General features: G+C 51.5%; 1 protein-coding gene across 9 annotated transcripts in view; it reads left to right on the top strand.

Moving 5' to 3' along the window:
- ARHGAP22 (Rho GTPase activating protein 22) overlaps window positions 1-12,198 on the top strand; it is a 172,338-nt gene that overhangs the window by 114,991 nt on the left and 45,149 nt on the right. Inside the window, exons 5-6 of one of the 9 annotated variants that reach the window (XM_027594609.2) lie at window positions 3,521-3,563; window positions 7,241-7,364. The exons of 7 other annotated variants lie outside the window; for them this stretch is intronic. In XM_027594609.2, coding sequence (XP_027450410.2) covers window positions 3,521-3,563; window positions 7,241-7,289 — 92 coding nt within the window. In that variant the 3' untranslated portion in view covers window positions 7,290-7,364. Of the gene's footprint in view, window positions 1-3,479; window positions 3,564-7,240; window positions 7,365-12,198 lie in introns of those variants that run through there. One more of the 9 variants, XM_027594620.2, reaches the window with a different exon arrangement.

Genomic DNA, 12,198 nt, shown 5'->3' with positions numbered 1-12,198 from the left:
AGTTGTTAAACGTTTGCCTTTGGCTCAGGTCAGGATCCCAGGGTCCTGGGATCGAGCCCCGCACCGGGCTCCCTGCTCCGCGGGAAGCCTGCTTCTCCCTCCTCCACTCCCCCTGCTTGTGTTCCCTCTCTCGCTGTGTTTCTCTCTGTCAAATAAATAAATAAAATCTTAAAAAAAAAAAAAAAAGAAGGCCAAATGCCTCTTCCTCTCTGCAGACGGGCTCCGCCGGGGGTCATCTCGCTGGGAGCGGAGGACAGGGATTTGATACTGCAAGGATAGATCAGCAGCCCCCACTTGGATGAGGCTCATGAGCGGGTCTGTTTAACCAGCACAAACCCGCAGCTGACAGTGCTGGCCCCAGAGGGGAGCCAGTCCTGGGGGAGCTGGAAGACTCTGACCTTGGCCATTAGGGCAGCAAGCCTCCCTGAGAGCTCAGTCCTAAACTCCTGAAGGGAGAGGGGAAGAAAATGCCTAGGGCTGTGTTTTCTGGTCTTGTTAGCCTGTGGGCCCTTGCACCTGTAAAGTGGCGCTCTTCAGGAATGCTGGGACCAAAATCCGGGGCACCCCAGTGAAGTGAATCCCTGAAACAGTTTTCCTAATCTACCTGCTCCAGTCCAGCTACGTGCATATCCTTGCCTGAATTACAACTTTTGCTGAGCTCCTCTCTTCTCCCAAACATCCCATCACCACACTCTTTTTAAAACAGCTTTAATGAGATATATTTCACATATAGAATTCATCCTTTTTGACTGTACAACTCAATAGATTTTAGTATATTCAGTTATGCAATCATCACCTTAATCCAATTTTAGAACATTTTCATTACCCCAAAAAGGAACCCTATATCCCGTACTCGTCACTTCCCATTCCCAAGACAACCCTCCCCTCTTTTCCTGCAGCCCCAGGCAATTACTTTTAGGCCATTTGTGAATGGCTTGTTTAACTTAGTGTAGTGTTTTCAAGGTTCATCCGTGTTGTAGCATGGGTCACTATTTCATTACTTTTTATGGCTAAATGTAGTCCATGCTATGAGTAAGACACATTTTGTTTATCTGTTCATCAGTTGGTGAGCATTTGGGTTGTATTCTGCTAGTATTTTGCTGAGGATTTTTGTATGTGGATTCTTCAGGAATGTTGGTCTATAGTTTTCCTGTGGTGTCGTGTTGTTGTTATCAGAGGAACCCCGGCCACATAGGAGGTGGGAACTGTGCACTTGCCTTTTGTATTTCTTGGAAAAGTTTGTGAACAATTGGTTTTAATGCTTTAAACGTTTGTTGGAATTTACCCATGAAACTGACTAGTATTAATTCTTTACATGACTGGTAGAATTCATCAGTGAAATATTTTGGGGAATATTTAAGTTATCCACTTAGTCTTTAGTCACATAAAGGTTTATTTAGATTTTCTATTTGTTCTTGTGTCAGTTCTGCTAGTTTATGTCTTCTTAGGAATTTGTCTTTTTCATCTAACTTACTTCACGTGTTGGCATACAGTGTTCATAGTATTCCCTTATAATTCCTTTTATTTCTGTAAAGTTGACAGTGATGTCTCCTGTTTTATTCTTGATTTTAGTAATTTGAGTCTTCTCTTACTTTTTTCTTGGTTAGTCTAGCTAAAGCTTGTCGAATGTGGTTACCTTTCCAGTGAACCAACTTTTGGTGTTTTTTCTTTTAATTTTCTCTATTCTAGTCTTTATTTTATTTAAACCATTTCCAGTCTAATCATAATTATTTCCTTCCATCTGTTTGATTTGGGTTTGGTTTGGTTTTTCTCTAGTTTCCAAGGGTATTATAAGCCTTGTTATTGATTTGAGATCTCTCTCCTATCTATCAAAGTTATTGATTTGAGATCTCTCATCTTTTATAATGTGGGCATTTATAGCTATAAGTTTCACTCTAAGCACACTGCATCCCATAAGTTTTGATATGTGGTGTTTTCATTTCAATTCAACTCAAAGTGTTTTTAAAACTTCTTTTGTGATTTCTTCCTTGGTTATTTAGGAGTGAGTTGTTTAATTTCCACATTATTTGTGAATTCTCCAAATTTCCTTTCCTTATTGATTTCTAATTTAATGCTCTGTAGCTGGTGAGTATATATTCATATTTTTATTCAATCCATTGAGATGTTTAAGACTCGCTTTAGGACCTAGTGTAATGTCTATCCTGGAAAAACCTTCCATGTGCCCTTGAGATGAGGGTGTACTCTGTCCTTGTTGAATGGGGTGCTCTATGGGTATTTGTTAGGGCTACTTGGTTCCTTGTGTTGTTCAAGTCTTTTGTTTTCTTACTGATTTGCCGCCTCATTCTATCCATTATTGAAAGTGGATTGCTAAAGTCTCCAAATATTATTGTGGAATCCCACTTCAATTCTGTCCATTTTTGCTTCATAATTGTGGAGCTCTGCTGTTAGGGGGACATGCGTTTATAACTGTTGCATCTTCCTGCTGCATTAACCCTTTTATCATTATAAAATGTTCATCTTTATCTCCAGTAACATTTTTACCTTAAAGTCTATTCTGTCCCATATTTGTATAGCCACTCTGGCTCTCTTGGGTGTTGTTTACATGGTACATCTTTTTCTGTCATTTCACTTTCAACCTGTTTGTTTTTAAATCTATATATGTCTGCTATAAACAGTATATAGTTTGTTTTTTAATCATTTACATTTACTATGATTACCGATAAGATGGATTTATGTCAGCCATTTTCCTATTTGTTTTCTATGTATGCCATGTCTTTTTTGTTTTATTACTGCCTTCTTTTTATATTAAATAGATATTTTTCTGTTGTTTCATTTTAATTTCCTTTTTTTTAAAGATTTTTTAAAAAGGTTTTTTATTTATTTGAGGAGTGCCTGGGTGGCTCAATCAGTTAAGCGTCTGCCTTCAGCTCAGGTCATGATCCCAGGGTCCTGGGATTGAGCCTGCTTCTCGCTCTTTCTCTGCCTGCCACTCCGCCTCCTTGTGCTCTCTCCCGGTCAAATAAATAATAAAATCTTTAAAAAATTGTTCTATTTATTTGAGAGGGAGAGAGAGAGAGCACTCGCGTGTGTGCACACAAGCGGGAGGAGGGGCAGAAGGAAAGAGAGAGATAGGCAGGCTCCCTGCTGAGCAGCGAGCCCAGATGGACACGGGGCTCATCCCAGGACCCTGAGATCATGACCTGTGCCACAGTCAGGCACTCAACCAACTGGGCCACCCAGGTGCCTCTCCTTTTGTTTCTTTACCATATTTTTAAAGTTATTTTCTTAACGATTGTTCTAGGGATTACAGCCTGTTCTCTCCCCCTCCTTGTGCCATTATTATCATACTAATTACATCTTTTATGCATTACAAGCCCATCAACACGGTTTTATAAGTATTGTTTTATGCAGCTTTTAAATCCGATAGAAGAAAAAAAGCTACAAAAAATACATTTTGACTGTCTTTTACATTTACCTGTATAGTTACCTTTATTGCTGCTCTTTCTTTTTTTGTGTAGATTCAAGTGACCATCTAATGTTCTTTTCATTTTGCCTGAAGGACTCCCTTTAGAATTTCTGGATTCTGCACCTTCAATGCTCAGGTAGTTTATGACTGTCTTAGTCTTCACTCCCTGCTTGCGCGTCGCTGCTCAGAAGTGAGAGACTGGGGACCTCTCAGGTCTTTCCTGCTCATCAGCACAGCTCTACACGTGTACATGGGCTTCTAGATCTCCAGAAATAGGTCAGGGCTTTTCAAAGCCCCTGGTGGATTTCTCCGTCCCCCAGATCTTCCTTTTGGCCAGCCTTGTTTGCCCAAATTAGTCTCACAGCTTTAAATAGTTGTAACATGATAAGGAATTAACCACTGGTTGTTTTTGACAAATGCCCTGGACATAGGGCTTTTCCAGAGTGAGTCAGGTCGAATAATGACGGTGCTATGTAAATGGGGCTTTCTCAGGGATCTAGACAGATCAAGTTGCTGCAGTGCTCTGGGGCGGGGACTTTGTGAGATGCTAGGTCATACCCAGGGAGGTATGTGAGCGGTTCTTAGGTCTTCCCTGGCTTACACTTTGTTTCTCTCACCTAAACGAGGTGGATATGAAGTGGGGAGTTGGAGGTGAGTTAAGGTGCTTGAGGGCTTGGTTGCAGGGAGGCAGTGTGAAATGTTGGGAGCTCGTGGAGCTTTGCGTTGGGCAGACGTGGTTCTGAGTTTTGGCTGTGCCGCCTGCTGTCTGTGCGGCCTTGGGACAGGTCCCTTGTCCGAGCCAAAGAGGAATACCTTTGCAAACTGGAATACCGACAACCTAAGCAAGTTGTGCGAAGGGAAGAATTACCTTGGCTTCTGTACGGAAGGCAGCTGGCACACCAGAAAATGCCCAATAACGGGAAGGATGATTCTTTCACTTGAGGCTTAGGGGAAGATTCTAAAAAATGATGAGTCCAGTGTTGCCCTGTTGAAATAAAAGCACTTACAACACCTACCCCTCACTGTGTGCCGAGCCCTGGGCTCAGCACTTCACAGGTAGGGGTGCGCTGAATCCGCACAGCAGCCTTCAAGTGGGTTCTGGTATGTATGTCATTTTAGAGACCAGGAGACGGGCATTGAGTTCCATGCCCGAGGCCGCTCCGAACTGGGAGTCCAACCCAGGCTGCCTGGCACCGGAGTCTACACTCCCAGCCTGCGCTCTGCATTTCTTTCACTTACTACCACCTGACCTAGAGCCAGGCCTTCACCTGGACAACCAGCAGCGGGGAGCCTACGCAAGAGTCAAACAGAAAGCAGCATGGGCCCTGTGTCCACGAAACTTGGAACAGAAAGCTGGACACCCCCGGTCACATCGGCTTGAAAAGAGCCAAAGGGCAGTCACACACCAGCAGCTTCTCCTTTGTGGCTTCAGCTGGGCTAGGTTCCTCTCTGAGGATCAGTCACACACAGGGCCGGCTCCCCCTCCAGCCCCCGTTGGTGTTCCTTGTAGGGCAGGGGCCGCGGTGTCCCTGAGCCCGCCAGGGTGCTCACGCAGACTGAGGCTGCAGTCGGGGTCCTACGCTTCAGCCCCCTCAGTCAGCTCCACAGCCACGGGCGGGGTTGGGCAGTCACAGGATGCTCACTGAGACTGACCGAGGCCTTTCAGGAGCAGGCACCCCCTGCCCCAGGGTCCGTTCAGTCTTTTCAGACTCGGATGGGCCCGTCCCCGCCAGTGATGTCACAGTGGCCGCTGCCCACCTGGCATGTGACCATCTCTGCGAGAATGAGAACGGAGCGCAAGGTGTGGGCCAGGAGCCCTGCCGGTGCCCTCTGTACCTGCTCCCCAGCCTTCTTCTGCGGCCTCCCTGAGGAGGGCCCTAACCTGGCAGGCTCTCAAATTCCTTCCTGCCCAGGAGGCCTGCAGCCTTGGCCAATACTCAGATGGCACTTACCAGAAAGGCTAGGAGGTTTGTAAACTGCAGAAATACTTCCAGGCCACTTAGTAAATCGTTGCTGCCCCCAGCCTCTTCAGAGCTTCCCGGCCTCCCCGGAGCTCCCCAGGCTCCCCGTTATCTAGCACCTGAAACTTCAGGCCTGACCCCACAGGGCCACCTGGGCCTGGGTGTGGGCTTATGGCCCCGCCTGTTCTGATTGGGCCTGGTCCCATGGGTCCAGATTTTGGACCCCACCCAGTCAGTTTGCATCAACATCTTCTGGAGAAAAGAGCCCCTGAACTTGGGAGCAAGGAAAGATCTTTGAGATGAGATTGTTTCCTTCATTTACTGATCAGGAGAGTCAGATGGAGAGAGGTCTCTGTCGCTCTTCCAGGGCACACGGCTCATTGGGACAGCGTGTGAGCCCCTTACAGGTTGGGAGTGCAAAGTAGGGGGGTCAGCAGGAACGGCCTTAGAGTCAAGGCACCCTGGTAGCCAGTCTGGACTATGCCACGTTGACCTGCGTGCCTCCGGGCCTCGGTCCCACCGCGGGGAGAGCACCACCTTGCCCGTTGCCCCTGCCTGAGGCAGTAAGGTTGTACAGGAAATGGACCTGTGTAGGATGAGTGCCCACCAGCACCAAATGCTGCCTTCCCCCAACGGCTGGGGCTATGGAGTAACACCAGCACCTTCTAACTTGGCGAGGTCCCAGGGCCATGTCCAGGGCCACCTGCCTGTGAACAAGTCACTACCTTGTCCCAATTCAGTGTGCGGAATAAGCAAGCTCTTTCCCAGGGAAGGCCTCCCAGGGGAGGGTTAAGGAGAACATCCACCATTCAGTACAATGATCAAATCATCAGTCCTTATAGATAGAACATCTGGAGTCTGAGGCAGTGAGCTGAGAGGTCCTCAGACATCACCTAGCCAGACCTTCTCATTTTCCAGATGAGTTTTTTAAAAGGCCCGAAAGAGAGGAAGTGACTTGCCTAAGGCCACCCAGCCTGTCAGCAGCCCAGCTGAGACTCCCACCCGCAGTCCCTTGAGGCAGGGGTCCCTTGTGCTCTTGGGTCTGAACAAGGCTTCCTAACTTCATCCTAAGTTAGTCCCTTTGGTTTGAGGGCAGGTTGTGTGCACAGAACAGGGCTGGGCCCTGACAGAACAGGTATGGCCCTTCCATACTTCGGGGTTGGATGGAGGGGAGGGGCAGAGGGGCAGGACAGATACAAGTTATTCAAGGCATGGTGGAGGGCTGGGCGTAAGGGGCTAACAGGTGTGAGGCAGCCACCCTTTCCTGCTGCCGCTGACAGCCGGACACACAGTCAGCCCCTTGGCTGTGGTCGCGGCTCAGAATGTGCCGCGGGGGTCGGGCAGCTCTGTAGTGATCCCTCCTCTGTCGTGTCAGCATGTCCCAAGTACCGGAAGGGACCAAGGGGGCTTCGATCTGAGCCTCTCCGCTTTGCCACAGGCCTGGCGCACTCTGCTGTCCTGCCTTGCTCATTTGCAGCAACTCCAAGGCCCTGATGCCTGATGTCTTTGTAGATTCACAGGGTCAAGAGGGTTCTCTTTATGCCTGCCAGGTTTCTCGGCCGGCCGTAGTTCAGAAACATTTTATGTGTGGAATGCACTCAGCCATTAAATAAACGGCCTTTCATTTGGGAAGGAAGCGGGGCTAACACTTGGCAAGTGCCTTGGTGCCAAGCACAGCGCATGCGGTGCCTCCGATTTTTCTACCTACCCTGCGAGGGGGGGCTGGTACTGTTGGTCTTAGAGAGGAAGACATCGAGGCTCTGAGAGTTAAGGAACCAGATGTCACTGGTCACACTAAGTTTGAGGCTAGCTCCGAATGACCCCCAAATCCCTGTTCTTTTTCTTTCTTCAGCTGTCTTTCAAGTCTCAAGAATGGACTCTTCTGGAAAGGTTCCAGTTAATAGTCCTTGGCTGCCAGGACTATGAATCTTTGAGGTTTCTCTGGCTACCTAATAAAGTGATTTGTGATGAAAACCTAAGGACATCCTTCCTTCCTGTGTCCGCCTCCCCTGTGACCCCCAGGACATCATCGAAGCTTACAGATCCGGGAGTAGCAGGCGCCAGAAAGATGTCGCATCCCCTCCTTTTATTTGCAAGGTCTGGGGAGCTGCTCCTTCCCAATAAATTCCCAGGAAGCCGGCCATCAGAATTGGGTGATGGGGGCAGGGCCTGGGTATGTCTGGGGGAAATGAGGCCACGGAGCCCCGGAAGAGGCCAGGGTCACCCAACATCCTGCCCTACCTCCCCTGTGAGGCCCCATTGTCCTCCTTGAGCTCCCAGGCTGGCCCGCCCTCGCCACTGCCGCATTCATGAGCTGGCTCTGAGGCCCATTCTGAGTTAGTGCTATTTGTAGAATCTTCTTAAAATACCACAACAGTGCCATTCACAGAGCGTCTGCACAGCGATCGATGGCAGAGGTTGGAACAAAGCTCTGCTGTGCTCGGCATCCCGTCTGGGCCCTGCCAGAGGGGACCCCTCCGCCCCACTGATGGGGGTGCTGGGGCTCTCCCTGTCTTGGGGGCTCCCAGGCAAGGCCCCTGGGGTCCAGCATGGACTCTGGTCCATCGCTCTGGCCTGGAGTGGGCCCTGGGCCAGGCTGGCCAGCCAAGTGCAGGACGGCATTTAGCTCCCCATAAGTGACAGTGTGCCCTTCCCAGCGGCCACCCCCCAGCAGCCCAGGTCTGGTCAGCCCTGTCACCAGGCCACACACGGGCTCAGCTCTGGTACAGTTGGGTGGACAGATGAGAGCAAAGAAGTGGGGGTCATCGGAGAGGGAGCCGAGAGGTAAGGCTTTTGTCCAGAAGCAGGGCCCCGGTGTTCTGGTGTTTGCAGGTGGGCGTTCGTGTCCTCCCCACCCACAGCAGGGTCCTCATCAGCTGCTTCTCTGCCCTCCCCGCAGCAGCACCCACAGTGCATTCTCAGGAACATGTGAGCAGGGGTCCTATTAGAAGCGAGGAGCTGAGTGGGGGTGAGTGTTTCCTCTGGTGTTGGACAGCCCCCTCCCCAGCCTTGCCAACGGACCATGCGCTGGACAGCTGTTCCCAGACAGAACCTTCAGGCCCTCCCTCACTGGGCTGCTAGCTGCCCAGTGATGTTCTAGCTGGACCTTCCTGTGTCCGCTTCAGGACCTGGATAGGGCTGGAGCCCCATCTGGCCAAAGGGCTTGATGTCTTCTCAACGTTTGTCTTCCTCCACTGACGCCTAACCATGTGTTGCATAGAAAATCAGATATTCCTCCAAAAGGAGGCAGCTTAGCCGACCCAGCTGCACCTGAGGCCAAGAGCCTGCAGCAGACCCGCTATGTGTCTGGTGGTTGCTGGAGAGACCCCCTCGCTGCCCAGAAAGGTCTGGCAGGCCAGGACCCAGGAACTCCCTCGTTCGGCAGCTGTGCTGGCCAGGACTGATGTCCAGACTCCCGTGGTGGGTCTTTAAATGTCCTTGGCAGGTCTCCGACAAGTCCCTGGTAACAGCTGGTCATAGAGGACACTGGGCCACTCTCTGACCAGTGATGGGGGTCATTACACACAACTACAGCACAAAGTGGGACTCTTGACAAGGGCCCTGGCTGTGCAAACCTGGGTGAGGACCGGGTGAGAGACTGACACCCCCGGGACGGTTTGGGGATTCTCGCGAAGCACCACGTAAAGAACAATACCCACCTCAGTGTGGATAGTGGCCAGCCCAGGGTTGGAGCCCTGGCAAGTTGAGCTGGAAGCTTACCATCCTGGGAGAAGGCAGGATGCCCTGGAGAGGGGGGTCCTCCCTCTGAGACGGGCAGGCCCCCGTCATTCACTGACTGCAGCCTTTCAGGCAAGGAGCTTGGCATTTCCATGCCTCAGTTTCCCTATCAGTAAAACGGGATCTGTAAGGCCTAGTGTGGGGCTTGCTGTGGGACTGAGCGGGGCAGGAAGGCCTGAGAGCCTGGAGGAGTGGAGGTTTTGCCCCTCAGTCCTTCCGGTTCTGCTGAGGGGGAAAGCAATGGACACCAGATGGACAAGGCATAAAATCTCAGCTCTGGCTCTCTGGCTGGGAGACTTTGGGCAGTTTTTTTCTGTAGAAAGTGGAAAAATAAGTACTTCCCCAGGGTTGTCTTAAGGCTTAAATGTGACAACATGAGGCCACAGGGTTGTGCAACTCCAGGACGGAAGGGGGAGGGAGTTGCTGAGGCAGGGATTCACGTAAACTACAATGTGAATTGGTGCCACCAGAGGGCGCCATTCATTTAGACTACAATGAGAGTGGCTGCCTGGAAGAGGGGGCAAGAGGGATGCCATGCACTTAGACTACGTGAATAATAGTAATAATAATGATGATGTGAATGTCCTTCTCCGGGATGACATTCATTAAAACTATAAGATGAATGGCTGCCTTCAGAGGGTTCCTTGCTCTTAGACTAGCATGTGAATGGCAGCAGTGTCTAGGAACTGGACGAGGGAGTGGTGCTGGTTAGCAGAGAACACATTTAGCTTCCATCCTTGCAAGACTTCTTACTGGTGTGGTTGTTTATACCTGGCCTCCAGGAGGGAGGCAGCTTATAAAGACAGTGTTTTGTTTTGTTTTGTTTTGTTTTAAGAACCAGAAGAATTTGGGTGAAAAGTGTGTGGAGAGAACATTTAGCTGAAGCCCTGAGCTCCCACACACCTGCCGGAGGTGGCTGGGCCCGCATCTGGCTGGGCCTCACCAGAGGCCCCCCCCCCCCCCCCCCCCGCCGCCCCGGCAAAGGAAAAGAGCACTAGTGAGAGATCCGTGGTGTCCATACTAAATTAAGGGAATTTCTCAGGTGCCCAACATAGATTCTGTGCCTCAACAAACGTCCACGTGAGCGGCTAGAGCAGGCAGAGAGGAACTGGGAACTGGGAGGTTGCGGTGAGTGTGCGGGATTGGGTGAGTAGAACATGGGTGTGGAGCCCCACAGGCCCCGGGCACTTCTGTGCCATTTGGCAGGTCCCTTTCCCTGAGCCTACCTCTGCACTCAGCCCTTCTCCCCAGCTGGCAGAACTACTTACAGGTCTTTGGCTACATTTGCTGCCAGCCACCTCCAGGCAGCCCTCCAGACCCGCCACTCTGTGCCCGCCTGGCCTTGGCCAGGAAGCCCAACTTGTCTGGGGGAAGTAGAAATGGTCACCCTAGGAATTCTGCTTTCCCTACTCCTCCGGGCTGCTGGAGGGAACGGAGGGGCCTGCAGGCCTCCTCCCCGCCCCCCACCCCTCACCGGGGAGAGTGCCCGTGAGGTAGAGGTTTTGTGATGCAGAACAAGAGAAGGGGCTGACGACCTCCATAATAAAGAGCGGAGAGGCAGGGGAGGAGCATCCATCTGTCAAGTGGACCTCCTCCCAGATTCTGGAGTAGAGAGCAGATGTCTTTTTTGTTGCCAGTTTGTCTTCTTGGGTTGTTTCCCAGTCTGTGGCTGACCCGCCTGCCCTTGGCTCCCTGAGGACGCGGGCTTAATTTCTGCGTCCCCAGTTCCTAGCATGCCGCCTGGCAGGATTCAGGTTGTGCCACGATAGGACCCAAGAATGTCCTTCAGGGCGGGCCGTTCTCAAACACCTGTTCCGAAGGTCTGTATCCAGTACCTGGGGACAAACAAGAACTTCTGGTAAACGGAGAAATGAAGATGTAGCCATGGGCTGGCCGCCACCTCCTGGTGTCAATCATAAGAATCCGGGCCAGGCCCTTGAGCGCAGGTCAGCCCCTGCTCTGTACTCCAGTCCTTCCCGGGTGATGCCAGTCCAGGGGCCTGGGTGCAGGGGGCTAACCTCCGGGAAAAGGGCAGCGATCCCTCCTCAGTCTGTGCTTTTCAAGCAGCTGGGTTTGAGCCCAGGTGGGGTTCAGTTGGGAAGGGGATGAGAACGGAAGCCATCAGCATTTTAAAAATTGGTGATTACAATTACAAAGTGATTTTTGTTTATTAGATTTTGTCTGAAGTGTCCAGTTCCTGGAGAGAGTGAGCCGGGTGTGGTAGGACCTGAGACGCCCTCTCCTCTCATTGGCATTGGGCCCAGTGCCTGGAGGTTGACCCTTGTTCTGCACTTCCTCTGGATCACTACCACCACCACGACAGATCCCGAACCAGGCACTCATCGCCCCCTGCACCCCTCCCTGGAAACCTGCCACCACCTCCTATCTACCTCCCGACTGACTCACAGCCTCCTGGGTGTGCTGAGCCCTGTAGAGGATCTCAGAACTTTTCCTACCCCAGGGCCTTGGCAGTTGCTGCCTGCGCCCTCAACCCTCTGTGCCCGGACCAGATCAGTGCAGGAAAACCAGCCCTTCTTGTCACTTAGTGCGTGGCTCAGGGGCCCCCTCCTCAAGTGGGCCTTTACTGATCCCCTGCTTAAGTAGCAACCGCACCCCATCTTGCCTTAGTCACCCCACTTGAGCTTGCCTCCTTCCTTGTCCTGTCCACTTCCCCCAAGAATAAGCTCCAGGAGGGTGGGGCCTTGCCTGTCTTGTTCACCCATGTGCCCCCCCCCCGCCCCTGCTATCCCTGTGCCAAGCACAAAGCTGGCATAGTAGGGTCTCCCCGAGTATCTGTTATCCCTTTGAAAGGAAGAGGCTCCCTACCAGTGCTGCACAGGTCACACCCTTCAGAGCCGGTGGGGAAAGGGGAGGGGAGGGGAGGGAAGTGGAAATCTCTGGGGACCACCCTTGACCAGTGGGTAACTGGAGCCAATGGGTAGCTGCTCCCCTTTCGTCCCTGGGCTAGGAGCTCATGGGGTGGCAGGATGGAGCCCCTGGGCCCCCAGAGCAGCAACCTGGTCCAGCCCACATCCTTCTGGGCTCTGTCCACTTCCCGCGTTCACTCCCTGC

This window comes from Zalophus californianus, chromosome 15, assembly GCF_009762305.2.
Source record: "Zalophus californianus isolate mZalCal1 chromosome 15, mZalCal1.pri.v2, whole genome shotgun sequence".
Classification (NCBI taxonomy): domain Eukaryota; kingdom Metazoa; phylum Chordata; class Mammalia; order Carnivora; family Otariidae; genus Zalophus; species Zalophus californianus.
This window is presented reverse-complemented; position numbering and strand designations above follow the sequence as displayed.